The sequence below is a fragment of the Acromyrmex echinatior genome, chromosome 9 (genome assembly GCF_024713525.1).
Source record: "Acromyrmex echinatior isolate Ae372 chromosome 9, ASM2471352v2, whole genome shotgun sequence".
NCBI lineage: Eukaryota > Metazoa > Arthropoda > Insecta > Hymenoptera > Formicidae > Acromyrmex > Acromyrmex echinatior.
In genome coordinates this window covers 449,918-470,052 of record NC_141860.1, presented here as the reverse complement: position 1 = coordinate 470,052, position 20,135 = coordinate 449,918, and the positions used below count along the sequence as shown (strand labels likewise).

The 20,135-nt window shown below is 31.1% G+C and overlaps 1 protein-coding gene across 10 annotated transcripts in view; it reads right to left on the bottom strand.

Annotated features, from left to right (window-relative positions):
- The window catches only part of cno (adherens junction formation factor afadin), a 153,175-nt gene that overhangs the window by 106,032 nt on the left and 27,008 nt on the right, over positions 1-20,135 (bottom strand). For 2 of the 10 annotated variants that reach the window (XR_015546172.1, XM_087409547.1), the window contains exon 1: positions 10,487-11,685. The exons of 1 other annotated variant lie outside the window; for it this stretch is intronic. Coding sequence is in view for 8 of the 9 variants with exons in the window: in XM_087409547.1 (XP_087265673.1) it covers positions 10,487-10,503 (17 nt within the window). In the remaining variant the exon portion in view is untranslated. Of the gene's footprint in view, positions 1-10,486; positions 11,688-20,135 lie in introns of those variants that run through there. 7 more of the 10 variants (XM_087409539.1, XM_087409541.1, XM_087409540.1 and 4 more) reach the window with 4 other exon arrangements.

Genomic DNA, 20,135 nt, shown 5'->3' with positions numbered 1-20,135 from the left:
CCGCTTCCTCTCAATTGCTTGTTGTAATTATAGAATTATAGAAATTTAATATTGACTAATACTGAAAGACAATAATTAATTACTTATTTTTACAGTAAGTATTAAAAGTTTTAAAAGTTTTAAAAGTATTAAAAGTATTAAAAGTATTAAAAGTATTAAAAGATTACTGTCAGTAATAAATTACTATGTCTGTCAGTAATAAATTGGCTAGTATACACTGGATATATATCTTTATATAAATTGTAACATAGTTTGTACAAAAAATTTGGAGAAATAAAAGTGCTTTTTTATATTAATTAACATATTATTACCTATAATTAATGATAATACATACTCTCTCACATATAACTTCTACCTGATGCATATGATCCTGTATTATAATTACTTTCCCCTTCCTCGCTGCTAACATACTGAATCTTCCCCTTCTTATAATGACATTTGGTCTCACTTTTCTTTGTATGTAGTCATTTATAAATAAGCATTTTAAAACATAATGTCTATACAAATTTTTAACAAGAACTATTCGCAACATTGAATTGACGTTATAATCCATCCGATTGTAATGGACATTTTTAGAAGGTATTTGTTGCTTATGATTAATTTGACTCATTCTTATAGTGATTATATGATAGTGACATAATATGCGTGATTTAGTTTTATAATAAAAAACATTTATACTATACATAGATTCAATAAGAATTTCGACACTTCTATCTTTTATTATACTGCATACTTATAATTTTCACACTACTATATACGCCTATTTCTTATTTTAAATTTCTAATGAAGAGGTCATGAACAGATGATTTTTGAACTCGGCTAGTCAGTTTTAATATTTAAGCTAATTGTTCGACCTCTCTAACAATTATTCAACATCGAATGACATTGATGTGAAAAGAGAAAACATGCAGATTTTATACATTGAATTGCGAACCGGAACAACATTAATAATAACCTATTTGTTTGGTCAAAAAATCTGTTTTATTTTATTTTATTTGAAATATGATTATGTTTTAGCAACTGTAATTCGTTACATTTACACTGTTTTTATAAAACTACTTTTCTTCTTTATAATATAAGATAGAAATTAAAGAAAAATACAAAATTTTTTTACCTTTTTTATTTGCAATCCTACGAAACAATAATTTTAAATTTTCTTGTTAATATTGATTTGATATTTTTATTAACATAATTTAGTATTTATATTAATATAAAATATCAATAACCAATATGTTTAATTTTATTTCGTATTTATTATGATTAAAACATAAAACGCACGTACACACGTATCTAAAAAAGTTCCTTTTCCTGTCAGGAAATCTATTTTTTGCGTAGCATTAATAGGACGCAACATCTTATTAATACATTATTCATGTCAACATTGAACAAACCGTGCTGAAGTTCACGGTTTCTGGAATTAGCTGCTCTACGATTGAAAATGAAATAAATAAATTTTAATAAAAGCGAATAATTCCAATTAGGCTTTTGAAATATTAAAACAAATAAAAAATAGAGTAAAAAACGGGCAATTAAGAGATACGCGGTAATTGGTGCAATTATCATATACACATATATTTCTGTTGTATCTATTACATAATATATAAAACGTTCGGCTATATTCAAGCCATCCTCAGCAGTCTCCAATCATAGCAATAATATCATAGCGATAATAATCCAACATTCATAACGTCGTAAAGAAATCAAGTGCAGCAAGAATAAATTTTATAAACATAATAATTTCTTTATTCGTGCTGTGTTTTTAATTGTCTAAAATATTTCGTTCATTAATTTTAGTAATTTAACAGAGTCACTATTGTTGTGGTATTATTATTATTATTATTAATATTATTTAAAAAATTTATTTCAATAGTTATTTCTGTACTGATACTGCACTGTGACGAATTGTGTGGTATTTGTCTTTATCGCTATTTCGTGCAGCCAATGCGGTATAAGACAAATACATACGAAGCGCGTGTATAAAGATTCGTATACGATTTCGTTCATATCTGAAAAATGATTTTTCGGAATGTGATTTTAATACACATCATTATTTAATACACATCGTTTTCAGTAAAATGCTCTTTAATTTTTAACATATAAAAATTAAAAAATTTTTGAAAATAGGTATGGGGATGGAGGTATACAATAAATAATTAAAAAAAAATTTTTATTATAGTTCTAAAGTACTCTTAAAGTCATTCAATTTTCATTCTGGAAAATTTGTTTTATTTCTTATAATTTCGAAGATATTCGCATCGAAAAAAATTGAAAATTTTTTTCAAGGGAAGTTTCCACTTTAAGGTGCGACTCAGCAGATATAATAAATATAAAAAAATACGTATCTCCTATTTTTGTCCAGAACAACATACTAAAAGCTCATTTACATCGGAGGAAGACCGTTGGTTGTGTTCCCTTGTAAGTATAGAAAAAAAATGGAGACAAATTGAATGTAATACTAAAATTCCATATGAGGACTTTATCTCCACTATTGAATTCATATTAACTTTTACTTATTTTACATTTAATAACAAGATATACAAATAGATTGGTATTATAGTGTTACGTCTAAATGTTGTTGTTGAGATTTTTCTCCGTTTTTGAGTCAATGTATTTAAACAATTTACTCGGGGACCGGAGATTAAGTTGTGCGGTTAAGGATGCGATTCACTGAGAAGTACTGGATAATTTAAAGGAAGAGTAACCTTGAATCCGGTGCCAAAAAGATCACGAAGTTTATAGGCGAATCTACGTCAGGCTTTGAAATGGTTTTGTAATTAGGAAACGTGAGGTTGACCTCCAATTTACTTAGAGTGTAGACAGGTTCGCGGAGTGAGTCTACCGGTTTGTCTTGGTCTATTGCAATTGCGCAAGTTTTTGGAAATAGGGGAAAGGATCTTGATTTGAAATAAGGGCCGATTTAACTTGGAAACTCAATCTCTTTTCTCTTTGTCTTCGTCCGCCTTTGATAGGCATGGAGGTAATGCAAAAAAAGAATTATAATGTTCCGGAGAACCGTCGTAAACGGGGGCGTAAACGTTATTGGCAGCGACAGTCGTAACAGCTCTCTGGATACGTGGAAATTATGAATTCTCCGAGGAAGTGTTAACAAACGGGGGCCACGCTATTGGCAGCGACAGTCGCAACAACCCCTCAGATATTCATGTATATATATATGTACTTGTAGATTTAGAGATTAGAGATTTAGAGGTTCCGTCGATAGATTCGATTTAATATTAGGGGTTTGCATTAAAAGCCACTGTTCACGTTTAGATGGCAGTAACTGCGTATGCTATGGTCAGAGACCATAGATCTGCTACTTATATCATTTTTTAATGTGAACATTTTCTACTAAAATTCAGTCAACAGACGTCATCCTTGTTTACATATGTGCTTTTCTATAACTGAATTAAAATGGAACGTGATAAGTTGTTTTTCCGATGTGTACTTTTACACTATTTTGATTTGAAAAAAAGTGCAGCTGAAACTCATCGATTGCTTGCGGAAATTTATGGTGAATCTGCTCCATCGGAAACAGTATGTACAGACTGGTTTCGACGATTCAAAAGTGGTGATTGTGACGTTCACGACAAACAACGAACAGGTCAACCGAAAAAATTCGAAGATGAACAACTGCAAGCTCTATTGGAAGAAAATCCAGCTTAAACACTCAAAGAATTGTCTCAACAAATGAAAGTCGATAAATCAACTATTTTTCGACGTTTACAAACTATGGGAAAGATTCAGAAAGAAGGAAAATGGCAGCCACATGAATTGACCGAAAATGCCATTGCCAACCGTTTAAACATCTCAATTTCTTTGCTTGCAAAGCATAACAAGAAGAGTTTCTTGTGGCGTATCGTGACCGGCGATGAAAAATGGATCTTTTTCAACAACCCAAAACGCAAAGAATCATGGGTTGATCCTGGCCAACCATCAATATCGACTCCAAAGCGAAATATCCACGGTCACAAAGCAATGCTCTGTATTTGGTGGGATATGGAAGGTGTCGTGTATTATGAGCTGCTTAAACCGAACGAAACAATCACCACCGAGCGTTATCAACAACAATTGGAACGTTTGAATGATAATTTGATGCAAAAACGACCATCAATTGCATCAAATCGTCGAAAGGTGATTTTACTCCATGATCGGCCGCATGTTGCTATAGCCGTGAAACAAACACTGATAGATCTCGAATGGGAGGTTCTCCCGCACCCAGCGTATTCTCCAGACTTAGCACCAAGCGATTATCATCTGTTCCGATTGATGCAACATGCTCTAGAAGATATACACTTCCATAATTATAGTGAAGTCGAAAATTGGGTTGCTGAATGGATTGACTCAAAAGACAGACTATTCTTTCGTCGTGGAATTCAACTTCTGCCTGAAAAGTGGCAAAAAGTCATAGCTTCCGAGGGAAAATACTTTGATTGAGGTATTCATATATTTTGTTATTGAAATAAGTGCTCAAATATAAAGAAAAAACACCGGCTTTTAATGCAAACCCCTAATATTATCGTTTATTAAAAAGATAAATGCTATAGGTAAAACAATGCGAAAGTGAGGTTCTGATGAAGCGCGAGGATAGTTCTCACCTTGATAGTATAACTGTAACTGTAACTGTGATAGTATAACTGTAACTGACTGTCTGAATAACCGACTGACTGACTGGCTGGGTGACTGATCGAAAAAGAAAAAGAAGAGCAGTATAGTGGTGAGTGTAGGGTGTTTCTGTCTTTGACAGCTCCTTTTATATTCTGAAAATGAGTGTGAGAATGTCCTTTCAGAACCAATCGACACTTCTCAAAATTTGGTAGAACCTATACTCGCGCTTTCCTTGAGATAAGGCAGCAAGGTTCCGCGTAAGCCCTACTCCCCACTCTACAAGTTTATTCTTAATAAGTAATAGTTGAATTTTAACCATTTGTTGTAATAAAAATTCGGTTTTCCTTAATATCCTTTATGCGAGGCGAATTCACTACATTCATATGTTTAAAATTAATTTAACTTTATTAGAAAAAGAAAAAGGAAAAAAAAGATATTCGTTCTCGCATTCAGGAAGATTTCTATTTTACTGCTAATCGTTGAACTTAATTACTTAATCGTTAAACGCTAATATAATATACATTATTATTAATGTTAATGTATAATATGCTTTTATATTTGTTATTTTATAGGAGGGCTTCTTTGAGAAAGATCGTGTGATATTCTTAGACATTCTTTCTAGAATAATCCGTAGATAATTTTTATGACGCATAAAAGTACATAACGTGATATATCTGTTAGAGTTTGAATGTTTAAATAAAGAAACTGAACCTGATATACCCTCTTATAAAAGAGAATCGGAATTTCCGGTTTCGAAATAAAGATAAAATAGGGAAATCTAGCGATAAAATAAAAGTAAAGTATAAATTGTATATCTATGAAGAATATCTATAAAGAATAAGGGGATTTTATCGGTATGTAACAACAGATATACAAATAGAAATACTTTGGACCCAATGGGGTCCCCATTGTCACCTATAATAGCTGACATGATATTGCAAGATTTAGAAAGAAAAAAGCATTAAATAGTCTTAATTTAGAATTATCTTTTTATTATTAATACATATGGATGATATTGTTTTAGCTGCACTTTTCGATCAAATTCAAAATATTGTTGATGTGTTCAATGGTCTCTTCATAAGAGATTGCAATTTACTTCTGAAATGGAATGTAATCATTTTTAACTACATTTTTAACTTTAAGTTTTTTAGATATTTTGTTAATTGTAAAGGATGTCATAATATTTATAAATTAGTTTCAAAAGAAAATTTTTTCAGGCAGATTTCTGTCTGTTTTTTTCTAATCATCAAATTATAAGATTGGAATGATTTACAATCTTGTGGACACAGCGATTTTATTATCTCATCCTTCATTTCATAGAGAGAATTTAGAATTATGTATAAAGTTGCTTCTTGATAATGAATATCCATTGGAAATCATCTTCAAAGAAATTAATATTAGATTAAAAAAGCTCTTTAATAAGAAAAGTATAATCAGAATTTGAGCAATGTCAGTGATACAGAAGATAACACAGACACATTGAATAAAGAAACAGATTTTTTATAATTCCATTTATAGATAAATTATCTAACATTGTTACATCATGTTTAAACAAAAAGTTGATCATATAAAAGTAGGATATAAAAGTATAAATCGTCTTAATAACATTATCAAGATCCAAAAAAATAGTACTGATAAAGAATAGAAATTTAATGTAGTATATAAAATTAATTGCAAAGACGGTAATGTATCCTACGTTAGCCAAACTAAAAGACAATTAAAAACGAGAATCAAATACATTAATAATATTAAAATGGATTCGTCGAAATACTCGATAATCTCAGAACATATATTGAATTTCAATCATTCCTTTGATTGGAATAATATTAAAATCATGTATTCTGAACAGAATTCTACTAAAAGATTGATTTCTGAAATGCTTTGCATTAAAAAACAAGAAAAAGGCATTAATTTACAAAATAATATCGAGAGGCTTAATGATTCCTATATATGTTTATTAAAATCGGTTTCAAAATAAGTATGTATTAAAGTTTTTAACTTTATTATTTTTAACATAAATAGTATGTATTTTTCGCATTTGCCTGTCAGCGCTAGTTATAATCAACTCTTATCATTAACAGAAACGAATATTCCTTGTAAGTCTAATTATGTTTAAATTTCATTTAGTTTTTTCACAATTCTTTTATCATATAATTGATTTTATCTTTTATACAGATAGATATATGCGATATATTTAAATCAACCTTTGACTACATACATACTTTATTAATTGATTCTGCTCTTTCTCGTTGTCCAATGATGAAATAGTCTTGATATCCTTAGACGATTTGTATAATTTTTATTGCGACATGACATACTTTGTAATTTTTTAATATCTTTTGATGATATATATAATATTTTTTGCGATATGAATACATACTTCGTAATTTTATTCTAAAGTTCATCCAACATTTAAATATTTTGTATTAATTTTAAATTTTTGTGATTCAATTTGGCTGATAAAGACTCAGTACAGTCGAAATGTTCCATGTTATCTGTACGACATCTAATATTAATTTATAATGTAAAGTGAAATATTATATATATTATATATTATTTTAAATTAAATCTTTCTTTTGCTCGTTTTTTTTTACTTGTCTACTTTTTTAATTTTTGTGTTTATAATATCGTAGTCTTTTAATATTTTATTGAATTACAACGGTGGCAGGATATAATAAAAAATTAAATGTTCTTATCACGTTTTTGTAACATTTTATTGTACTATGCTGTGATTCAACGTTTCTAAAGGTTTAATATTAGTATAACATATTTTGCAACGGTCTTTGATCTGAAAGTAATTATTGATTAAGGTATATATGTACAGAATGTCTGAAATTTAAATGTCAAAACTTCGGGAACGTGTAAGGGATCGATAAACTACGAGGGCAAATCAATAAGTTCTTAGAAAATCTGTCAGAGGGCACTCACAGTCATGTCACATTACTTTTTGACAAGTAGCATCTTTCAGCTGATTACTGTCAAATTTTGAGTGGAGTTCATCGCGTGATTTCATTTCTGCAGACGATTAAAGCGAATAATCTTTGTATTTTTTGCAAAATGGAAAAAAAACAAGTTTCATGCAGTGATCAAACATCTACATATGAAAGGTTTAAAGAAATCAAAGTCGAGTTGGATAATGTTCATAGCACATCTGCACCAGCGTTTGCGACTGTATACAATTGAGTGAATGAATTTAAATGTGATCGTACATCCACATATGATGCATCTCATTCGGGACGTCCAATTGAGGCTGCTACGCCAGAAATCATCGATAAAGTCCACGATATTGTTTTGACTGATCGACAAGTAAAGTGCGCGAGCTTGTTGAAGCCACAGGCATATCATATGGCACAGTGATTTCAATATTTTAAAGAAAAAACGTCCCCATTTGGCGAAGAAGAAAGTGCTCTTCCATCAAGACAATGCATGGGTTCACACGTGTCCGATACCGATGGCCAAATTCAACGATTTCCGCTACGAATTGCTTCCTCATCCAGCTTATTCGCCAGATTTAAATCCCTGCAACTATTTCCTGTTTCCAAACCTGAAGAAATCGTTCGGAGGAAAGAGATTTACCATCAGAGAGCAGCTCATCGCTGAAACAGAGGCTTATCTTGAAGGATTGGACAAATCATATTATTAGGGTGGCTTGAAAAAGTTGGAGAATCGTTGGATCAAGTGTATCGAGTTGAAAGGAGACTATGTTGAGAAATAAAAATGAAAAAAATCAATCAAAAAAAATGTGTTTTACTATGTTTTTCTAAAAACTTATTGACTTGTCCTCGTAAGAAAAAAAGTCCTATAGAGATATGCACGTTTTTGCTTTCTTTTGGAAAAAAATCGCAGACAAACCGTAGTTGCTTCATTCTTATATTGCGTCTAAAGTATTATCGTCGCTAAAATCATACACAAAAACAATAATAATAATTCCGTTTTCAGGTGAAAACTTTTTTTGTTTGTTTTTGTCTAGTGGGACCATTTTTTTTTACCCGACAGATTAAATGCAGCTAGATATACAGATTTTTTGGAGATTGATTTCTTTGATTATTTAGAAGACATCCATCAGCAGCAACGAATTGAAATGTGGTTTCAATACGATGGATGTCCAGCTCATTATAGCAGAATTATTCGAGCTTGACAGACATTCGGTTAGACAGACATTTTCCATTAGCGGATTGGACGTGGATGAATAGTACTTTGGCCACCCCGATCACCTGATCTGACACCATTAGGTTTCTTTATGTGGAGGGTCTTGAAGCAGGAGGTTTTAATCGTCATCAATTAATTCAAGAGAACAATTGAGAAATCGAATCGAAGCTGCAGTGCATCAAATATCGTCACATCAGTGTTTAACTGTAACACGAGCTGTTCGTATTAGATGCAATGCTGCATTGCTACAAGAGACCAACATTTTAAACAATATCTACATTAAGCAAGTGAATAAATAGAACATGAATGAGTAATGAGAAAGTACAAAAATGAAAACTATGTTTTGTCTTTTTTACGATTTTCTCCTGTTATGCTATAGTCAATACAACTATACGTGTATGCGCATGCGAAGAGTATCGAAAATTGACGCATTTGTATCTTTGCGATGCGCGACTCATTGTGCACGGTCACAACAATTCTCTTTGTTCAAACGTGAGACAATCGGCAAAAAAAAAAGAATAAAGAAAAAAAGTATCTCAAATATCCGATCGCCAAGTTCAGAGTGCAAAAATATCATTTTTACGCTTGACTACCGTACGTTTTACTCCACTGGCGTAGTTTCCTCCTACCTCTCCCTTTACTCTCTTGCTCCCTTCCCACGCCGCTACTCCGTTCCTTATTATTACACGCCATAAGATGAGATAGAACCGACAGGCATTTAAGACTCTCACATCTCGGTAAACACCGAACAAGACCGCCTTACATCTTAAAAGCGACTATTTAGACATGTCACGGCGATGATCTCTGTCTTTTCTTTTTTTTCTTAAAGGAATATTGGAGCGACGGCTGAACTTGATCGATAAAACAGATTCTTAATTTCATTACGTACATTAAGAAAATACATTACATATATTAAATAAAACATTACATACATTAAATAAACCATTAAATAAAACGTTAAGTACACTTCTTGCTCTAACCTACATATTATATGAATATCAGGTTATGTATATTTAGATAGTATTTTTTTATTCATTTCTTTTATAAGCTTCAAAATCATTATTTGAAGAATCTCTTTATATTCTTATATACATTATTCAAATGTGAGAAAGTATTTTTTGTTAGGATGTACTTCAATTCATTTATACATGGTAACAGGAAACTGTAATTTACACTGTTAATTTCCCACAGTTATTTACGATTTTTCTTTTATTTTCTAGAGAAAGATTTTTACTCAATTTAAAAAAAAACGAGATGAATGGAAAAATATGAAATGCGCGTTTCGTCCGTAACTCCAGCATCCTCTTAACCTTTGACAACGCTTGTCCGGGGTAACCTTTTTTTGTTCGAAATTAAATTCCTCTTTCTAAACACTCGCGCGGATCGCCTGCAAGAGTTCTCACGTTCACTCGGTGATCCCGCATTTAAAAAGCCATGGAATGGCATATCACTACGTGTTTCTTGCTAATTAAGAAAGGCAGACATTTTTTTTAAACCGTGGTTTGTTACTTTATACATTACTATTGTCAATCACAATTCGCTTTGACGATTTTTGCTCAGAAAGTACGCTACGAATAAAGTTCGTGTACTTTCTGATTTTTTCCTCCTTTAAAAACAAAATTATGGATGTTCGCATATTATTTTCATTTTTTAGTTTATATATATATATAAAATGCGCAATAAAATATTATTCAACTGTGTTTATTTAGATACTCATTATTTAAATACTTACTCTTCAGACACCGTCATTCTTTCAGCTTAGGAGAGACACTCTTCATCAAAGGACACGTCGTCGATTTGCTAAGTCAATTCGTCATATTTTTTTTACTAGGCGCGAAATGCACATAAAAGCAATCTTCTTTCACCAAATAAAAAAAAATTATTTTCTTCGTCAATATCAATTATAATCGTATAATTTACATCATTGAATAAAACCAAATCAGTGATATTGTACTTGAAAACGACTTTTTGATGATAAAACGTTTCCAAGAAAAATGTGCGTGCGTGCGTGCGTGCGTGCGTGCGTGTGTAATTACGAATATATTTTAAAAGTTCCTGGTGTATTGACAATATCTTTTATCTAAAGTCAAGAATGTTTTTCGAAAAGAAGACAATGCAGAAGCATACTCGAGTATCATCAACGAAGAATGTTCTTCTCGATAATAGAAATCTGTCTGATGTAGAGACTAAACTGTTTCTTTTTGCATTCATCGGACTGCATGCCTGCAGTTTTTGCTCTTTTCAATAGCGAATTATATAACAATCTTCTTCAAACGAGTTATGGTAAAAAGTTATGATAAAAATTCTTTAAAGCACAGGAAGGCTTTCCTCAATCTCGTAGAACTGTAGCGCAAAAAATCTCCGTCCGAAGAATTCCTGCTTCGAAAGTTACTTTCCAATGAATTCCGACTCGCAATTTTTCGTCTTTACTTATTTATTAGTTTTATGCGAAAGGTGCCCAAATACACACACAAATCACAATCTTCACTTTCGTCATAAAACACAGATAAAACATTTCCCTCGCGCGTTTCTTCATGTCCTTCCGGTCCACAAAAAAGAGGTATGAGGAGAGGAAGAGATCCGCGTGCTCTCTTTCTCTCTCTCCCTCTCCCCCTTCTCTCTCTCTCTCTCTCTCTCTTCGACAATACAATGCACCACCGATGTGACGTATGTACGCACGTAGTGCGTCGCGCACTCACACCCGCCACACCCAACAACGCTCGTTGGAATTCCACACGTGACGATCACCACGCGCTCGTGCGTACGGCAAAGCGACTGACAAGTCGACGAGGCGACTCTGTCGGGCCCAGAGAATGGAGAGAAGAAAAGAAGGGGAGAGGAAAACATCTTCTCTGGCCTTCCCGGCTAGAATCCCATTGGCCGTTAGGGCCGTTTGGCGATCCTCGTGATGCCAGATATTGCAAAAGTAAAACGAAGACAAGACGAAGGTAAGATCAAGGTAAGACAAAAGTAAGATGAAGATAAAACGAAAGTAAAAGTTAGACGAGCAAGTAAGACGAAAGTAAGACAAATGTAAAGCAAAGATAAAATGATAGTGAAATAAAGATAAGACAAAGGTGAAATGAAAGTAAAGCGAAAGTAAGGCGAGGATTGAAACGAGAGTTTATAAGACACACGAGAGGATAAGATGGCTGGAGGCCTTTTTTTCCGGTTACATCCACTGGGTCAGACAATTAATCTTTGTGGACGAGTCGTTAAAGCGCAAGTCACCAATTTTATTTGGACCTACTGGTCCTGCCGAGGTCGTGTTCCAGGCCGTACCGTTCTGTTTCGTGTCGTTCCATTTCGTTTCGCTTTGCTGCGCTACACGTTGCGAAATTCAATGTCGTGTATTACATTGAATTTCTCTGGATACGCACGTAATGGTAGTAATAGCAGCAGTAGTAAGTAGTAGTAGTAATAGTGGTAGTGGTGGTAGTAATGGTGTAGTAGTAGTAGTAGTAGTAGTAGTAGTAGTAGTAGTAGTAGTAGTAGTAGTAGTAGTAGTAGTAGTAGTAGTAATAGTAGTAGTAGTAGTAGTAGTAGTAGTAGTAGTAGTAGTAGTAGTAGTAGTAGTAGTAGTAGTAGTAATAGTAGTAGTAGTAGTAGTAGTAGTAGTAGTAGTAGTAGTAGAGTAGAGAGTAGTAGTAAATAATAGTAGTAATCATAATAGCAGAGAGAGAATAATATGCTTCTCTATCTGCTCACCTTCTCCCCCCCTCTCTCTCTTCCTCTTTCTCTCTCCCCCTTCCTTCACTTCTCGCTCTCCCCTCTCCGATCTTAACCATACGCACGTATGCACGTAACGAATACCGTTTCAATGGTTTCCAAATTTTTAAGTGATATCGCATGTGTGAGTATGTAGATGAGTTTGTACTGATATGATATGATGATAATTTGTTCAAAGTGTCGAAAAATAAACGCATTCGTCTTGCTAAGACTGTGAAATAGACTTTTCTTGACACAAGAAAAAAAAATCGATTCAGTTATACGATAATAAGAGCTATTCGAGCCACGCTAGTTGTCAATGCTTACTGTGGTCATCTTCAGTAGATAGATTTAAAAACATAAACATGGACATTGTATTAGCTCATACAATTAAATGTGATATAACCGAGTGAATATTATTCCTCTGTATAAATCCAAAACTTACAGATACGTGCATTTTTACAAAATATAAATCTCATAATTGTAAGTCGTCAAACTTAAGGACATATGACTCCACTACTACAGCATTATATGAGCAATTTGGTAATGTCCATGTTATGCTAAAATATAATATAATAATGATTACGTATTAATATAAATTTAATCAATAATGGTTACCTAAATCCTTGAAATAGAAGATACCTGCTGTGTATTATACAACGATTTTCATTAGTCATAAGTACGTGTAACAATGTGAAAGCAATAACATATTATTTACAATATAGAATGTCTGTCAGTGGAGATAGACATCTTTTTCTATGTAGGAAATAGAAGACCCAGGATGGGAAAATATTTAGCAGACAAACTTTTTGTTCTTATATATAGATCATTTCAGATTCTCTTGATATATGAAGGTTCGCGCGGTCTAAGATTTGTACATATACTGTCTCATGTAAATTCGTGATTTGTCGACAATCTATGGTCAAAAATGACTGTAAGGTAACTACTTTTTTTGTTAATATCTTTAAAATGTTCTTTTATTTTAATTCTTGTATTTAATTGCCTTTTCATTTGACCAATATGAGCTACTACAATTTTGACAATTAATTTTGTATACCACATCATATTGAAACCTATTATCCAATTTATCTTTACCAGTAGTTATGAAGTTTATTTATGAGGTATTGTAAGCTGGTTGTAAGTTGACATTTTTGGCAATCGAAAATTGTCCTGAAAAACCATTAATATATTAATAGTATAGTGAATTTTTAATAAAGAAAGTCCATGATGATTATCAGAATTCTTTTTTGTATTATATTAGGAATGTGATTTCGTGCGTTTGTAAAGTTCGCACTCCAACATTGAAATTCCATAGTTCTGATTAGAGTTTCCGTTTCCTTTTGACGAAACGAAAGAGTTCTATATAATTTATAACAAGAATTCCACTTAACAACTATTTTTAAATAATTTAAAAAATAAGATACTAACTTCTTCTCGAAAATCGAGATCAAATAATTCTGAGCTTAATAGCTCTATTTTATGAATATCTAGAGTTTCTGATCATCAAAAAAAGCAATTTCGACACATAACAAAATTTATTTTTAAAAATATTAGGTGTTGGAATTAATTCGTAGCGTTTTACAAGTGATGGGAAGTACTTTCATTAATGTATTTTTTAATGCTCATGTGAAATAAATAACATTCTTTCATTAAAAAACGCTACGAATTAATTCCAACACCTAATATAAAATTTTTGAAAAAAACATTTTATACAATAGTTCTGTCACACGTTAATTATTATGCTATCTATTTCGATGAGTTCTCAATGATTAAAACATAGATTCAATAATAAAAGAGATATGTACTTAAAACGGAATTTGAAAAATTAGTTGCAAAAGCACGTATCTCCTTATGTAGCCATTCAATCGCTTTGTGACCTAATATTTTGGACAAAATTCGTCAAGAACTAATATCCGAAAAATTTTCGGAATCTGGACAGTTCCCGATGAGCTCTATCGAAAAATATTATGTAGTAAAGCGATTAGAACAACGGTTTACAAGACACTTGAACTTTATCATTGAAAATTTTTTAAGTCGGAAGTCGAAAATTTTTTTAAGAATTCCAGTAGATCTGATTAGAATTCTGGGTAGAGTTCTCGACGAGTTCTGTCCAAAAGTATCAGATCACAAAACGATTGGCTACATAAGGAGATAGGTACGTGCTTTTGCAATCGATTTTTCAAATTTCGTTTTAAGTACGTATCTCTTTTATTATTGAATTTATGTTTTAATCACTGAGAACTCATCGAAATAGATAGCATAATAATTAACGTGTGACAGAACTATTGTATAAAAAAAATTTCTTTTTCAAAAATTTTATATTTTTAAAAATAAATTTTGTTATGTGTCGAAATTGCTTTTTTTGTATCAGAAACTCTAGATATTCATAAAATAGAGCTATTAAGCTCAGAATTATTTGATCTCGATTTTCGATAAGAAGTTAGTATCTTATTTTTTTAAATTATTTAAAAATAGTTGTTAAGTGGAATTCTTGTTATAAATTATATAGAACTCTTTCGTTTCGTCAAAAGGAAACGGAAACTCTAATCAGAACTATGGAATTTCAATGTTGGAGTACTAACTGTACAAACGCACGAAATCACATTCCTAATATAATACAAAAAAGAATTCTGATAATCATCATGGATTTTCTAGTCCAGAGCTATTTTTTTCAAAAATTTTTTATTTTTTTATAAATTTTATTATGTGTCAAAATTGTTTTTATGTATCAGGAAGATATTCACAAGATATTTTCTAGATATTCACAAAATAGAACTATTAAACTTAAAACTATTCAATCTTGAATTTCAATAAGAAGTTAGCACCCCATTATTTAAAAATAGTTATTGAGCGAAACTCTTATTAGAAATTATATAGAACTCTTCGTCTCGTCAAAAGGAAACGGGAACTTTACTAATCAAAACTATGAAATTTCAATGTTGGAGTGCTAACTTTACAGACGCTGATTTAGATTTTTGAAGGTTCTTTTTTCTCAAAAACTGATTTATTTAAACAAGATAATGAACAAATACCTTAATCAAAATATTTTCTTTCGTTTTTGTATAACTTTTTTCCTTCTTTCTGGCAAAAAATTCCACAATGATAAAAAGATCCTTCTTTGGAGTTGATCCAATTTTCAACAAATTTTCGCACATAAAAATTATGAAAGTGTATCCTGTAAAGCATGTTGCAACCGGAACAAGTGAAAATTAGATGAAGTAATTGTAATAATGTTTGAAGAATACGGTTGCGATTTCCCATTCCAGCTCTAATAGCGTTTGCTTCACTAATAAAGCAATATGAGGTCGAGCATTGACGTAAAGAAAGATCACTTTGCGTTTACTCGCAATTGGAGATCGTTTTTGGTCTAATGCTTGCTTCAATTTATGTAATTGTAATCGATAATGATCAGCGGTTTCTTTCGGATTTAACAGTTCATAGTACACAACACCTTTTTGATCCTACCAAATACACAGCAATACCTTTGAACCGTGAATATTGCGCCTCGCAGTGAATATTGCTTGGCTTGAATCAATTCATGATTTTTTTCATTTCAATATTAAAATAAATCCATTTTTTATTTTCAGTAAAAATTCGATACAAAAAAACTCTTCTTTTTTTGTCTGATGATCAATGAAATGCAAATGTTCAATTGGTTCGCAACGGCATTTTCCGATAATTGATGTGGAACTCATTTTCTCTCATTGTGATTTCCTATATCATGTAAATGTTTAGTAACTGTTGTATGATCAACATTTAATTGTCTGGCAAGTTCTGAAATGGATTGTGCTAGATTTTCGTTCAATAATGCTTGCAAATCTGCATTTTCCAGCTTTTTTTGGTTGTCCTGAGCAATCTTTGTCGTTAATATTGAAATCATCACTTTTGCATCGTCTGAATCAATATTCACATGTCTTATTTAATGGAGCAATTATTACCATATAAAGTCACTATCAGAATTCTATAACCTTCAGACACCATTTTCTTCTGATTAAAAAACAAAAGCAACGCATGTCGAAAATGCTTTAGGAAGTTCTATTTTGTAAATGGTATAAACATAAATGGTATAATGTTTACTGCGTCTTGTTAGTAAATGACTGAATATCATGGAGTAATAGTAAAACATTAAGAAACAATAGCTGCGATTAGAATGTCTTTGACAACACTGATATTAATACTATCTCTTGCAAAACTCTCAAAACTAAATCACTCTCCTAATGTGATATTTTAATCTCTCATTAATAATATTAAAAATGTTGAACGTTAATAGTGGTTTACATCTCATTCAAACAGTTATTTAATAAAACTTCAATCAATGTTTTGAAATTCTTATGAAATTTTGGGTGTATAAGTAATATGATTTTATCTACCAAAGTAATAATACCTTTTTTAGATGTGGCTGAATGCTGCAAATTATAATTAAGGTATTTATCTGAACATGATGCTTTATAAAATAGATAAAAAATTATTGTACTTTTTTTCTCTAATTAATAATACATCCAAGAAACTTATTCGTTCATTTTCAATGGTAAATTTAACGAACATTCTTGTAACGAATTAAAAACATTTAAAATGTGATCAACATATTATTCGGAGCGACTAAATGTCATCTACATATCTAAAGTAGAAACGGTAATCTAAAAGACAATCTTGCTAAGGACATCTTCTTCACATCCTATATCACCAATTCAGCTAAAGCTGAGGGAGAACCCATGGACCAAAAATTTGTTTATACGTAGTCTTATTAAAGGTAAAACATATAGAAGGTATTACTATGTTGATCGTTATTTCGAATTCACTTCGTGATAGTGACGTGTTATTTAAAAGAGAGAGATGCCATCTATTCACAACACATTTTATTGCTAATTAAGTGGATACATTAGTAATAAAGAAACTACATTAGTAATAAAGAAACTATTATCTAATCTAAAGATGCCAATGTATATTCCTTATCCAACGGAATTTTTAAAATTTTATTAACTAGATCATGATCTATTTTTTATATAACTTGGTGATTCTATCAATTCTTACTATCAATTCTTTTTATTGGTGATACTGGTATGCTTTTTTGTATAATATTATGTAAATAACAAGCTAATTTATATAATGAATTATTAAGATAAAATAATAATCCTGAGATAATTTTCTTTGTGGATTTTTAGTGTATCATAGGCTTTCGGTGAAATCCCAGTTGTTAGAATTATTTTATATGTAAAATTATCAATATGGCCTTTACTTTTCCATCTAACTAGCATGCCTTTAAGTTTATTCGTGAATTTTGTAATCGAATTTTTTAACTATTTTGTAACTATTTCATAGGTATCTCTGTCCACCAATATTTTTCCTCTAACTCAAGGATTTAAGCAATCACTATTGATTAAATTTGTATTAATACATAATCTTATCCCATATCAGGACTACGTCTCGTTACATCTCGTTCTTTGCCTTAAGTAATAAAACATAAGCAATAAAACGTAAGCAATAAGCAAATTGACCAATCACAATAGAGTCCATAAAGCCATAACATAAGCAGTAGTCAATCCAACATGTTGATTTCCTTATTGCTTATGTCTCATAATGCCTTAAGTTTTTCACCTAAGTGTCATGACCCTGACAGTAAAGATCAAAATGTTTGGAATTTAAATAATTATTGGTTGTTTATTAATCTTCGTACCTAATTCGCATTGATAACTAACGCGGCTCGAATAACTCTTGTTACCGTATAATTGAATTTATGTTTTTAAAGCCTTTTTATTTTGTTAAGTATTAAAGATATCGATACTTTTTAAGCTGTAACCAATTAAAATTATATAATTACATGATTTGTAAATTCTATAATTTTCGTAATGAGATAGTTAACAAAGCATTATGCGTCAAAAAATTTCGTGTCAAATTTAATAAACATTTTAATTCAAAATATAATTATTCTGATAACTAATTTTAAGATATTGATACAAGGTGAAATAAAAAGTATTATAATTATTTAGATGAAGGGACACTCCGCCGATGACATCTAAATAATTATCAAATTTTATTGGTAATTATTTAGATTAAGTGACACCTCGCTGATGATCTTAACCTCAACATATGTTGTCAAGATCAAGGCCCTGAGTGACCTCTGATAGATTTTAGGTGGCGGTCGTCCTTCATTAAAAAGTTATTAACAAAAAGTTCAACTATATAACACAAGAATTCCTTGCTTTAAAATATGTTTGCTATTCGTGCACTGTAAAGGGGCGAGAGTCGAAGGTAAAAGTCGTGCGCCCCCAATGATTAATAATAATTAAAGCTGCAGTATATTGACTGTACAAAGGTAGCATAATAAATTGTTTTTTAATTGTAAACTAGAATGAATGTAGGGATGAGATTTAAGTTGTCTTAAATTAAAGTATTGAATTTAGTAATTAAATAAAAATTTTTAGATGATATTATGGGACGAAAAGACCATAATATCATCTAGAAATTTTATATATAAATTTATTATAGATATTATATAAATTATTTAAATGAGATTTATATATTTAGTTGGGAGGATTGTTAAATTTTATGAACTTTAATTTAAAATTAAATATAAATTAGTAGAAATAGAATTAATTAAATAAGGGATTTTTTGTTTAAAATTAAGTAAGAAATAATTATCTTAGGGATAACAGCGTAATATTTTTAGAAAGATTATATTGATAAAATTGATTGATCTTGATGTTGAATTAAAGTAAAAATTAAATGTAGAAGTTTAATATTTAAGTCTGTTTCACTTTTAAAGTCGCTTCGTTAAAATCCGACTCTCACCCCCATCTTTCCACCTCCCCCTGCTTGGCGGCACACGACTTTCACCCGAAACGAAGTATTATATAGTTGAATTTTTTTCATTATAACTTTTTAACGAAAAACGACCGCCACCTAAAACCCGTCGGAGGTCACTCAGGACCATGATTTTAACATATGTCGAGGTCATCGGCGAGGTGTCCTAAATAATTATCTAAAATTCTAATAGAAGAAAAATTCATTTCACTCTTTCCAACTATTAAGAAATAGCATTTTAATATCAAATTGATAAATCAATATCAATGTAAATATCTTGACTGATCGAAAACTATTTTTCCAAATCACATACTTCTCGAATTTTGTAAATTATTTTACTTATAGATCAGCTTCAACAGCGGAAACTTTATGGTCCGTCCAAAATCGGAGAAATTTGAAGAGATTTCTCTAAATTTCTCATGTGTTTAAATCTCGACGTTGCAACATGTTCCTCACAATAATGCAGGAAAGAAATTTAAAAACCGCTATTAGATATAAAATATTCTATATATAGCACTAGTCCGACCAAAACCACTTTTTTACTTATAGCTGAAACCGGAGACGAATATTCGGTTTTTACAATTTCGGACGAAACCGAAATTTTTTGATAAATCTTCGAACATCATATGATTTTCAGAAAATCATCGGGAAATATCAAAATATGTGAATTTATGTACTCTTTTAAAAATAAGATTTTATTAATATCTTATTATTCCTTCAATTATAAGAAATTTCAGGCACTAGACATGTGGCGACTTGATAAATAAAAAAGGATAAGGAAGAGATAATGCCAGTAGTTTATAATAATCGCCGATTAGCCGATGATAACATATAGTTTTTCGAATTTCCACTGATGCATTGCAATTTGAAGT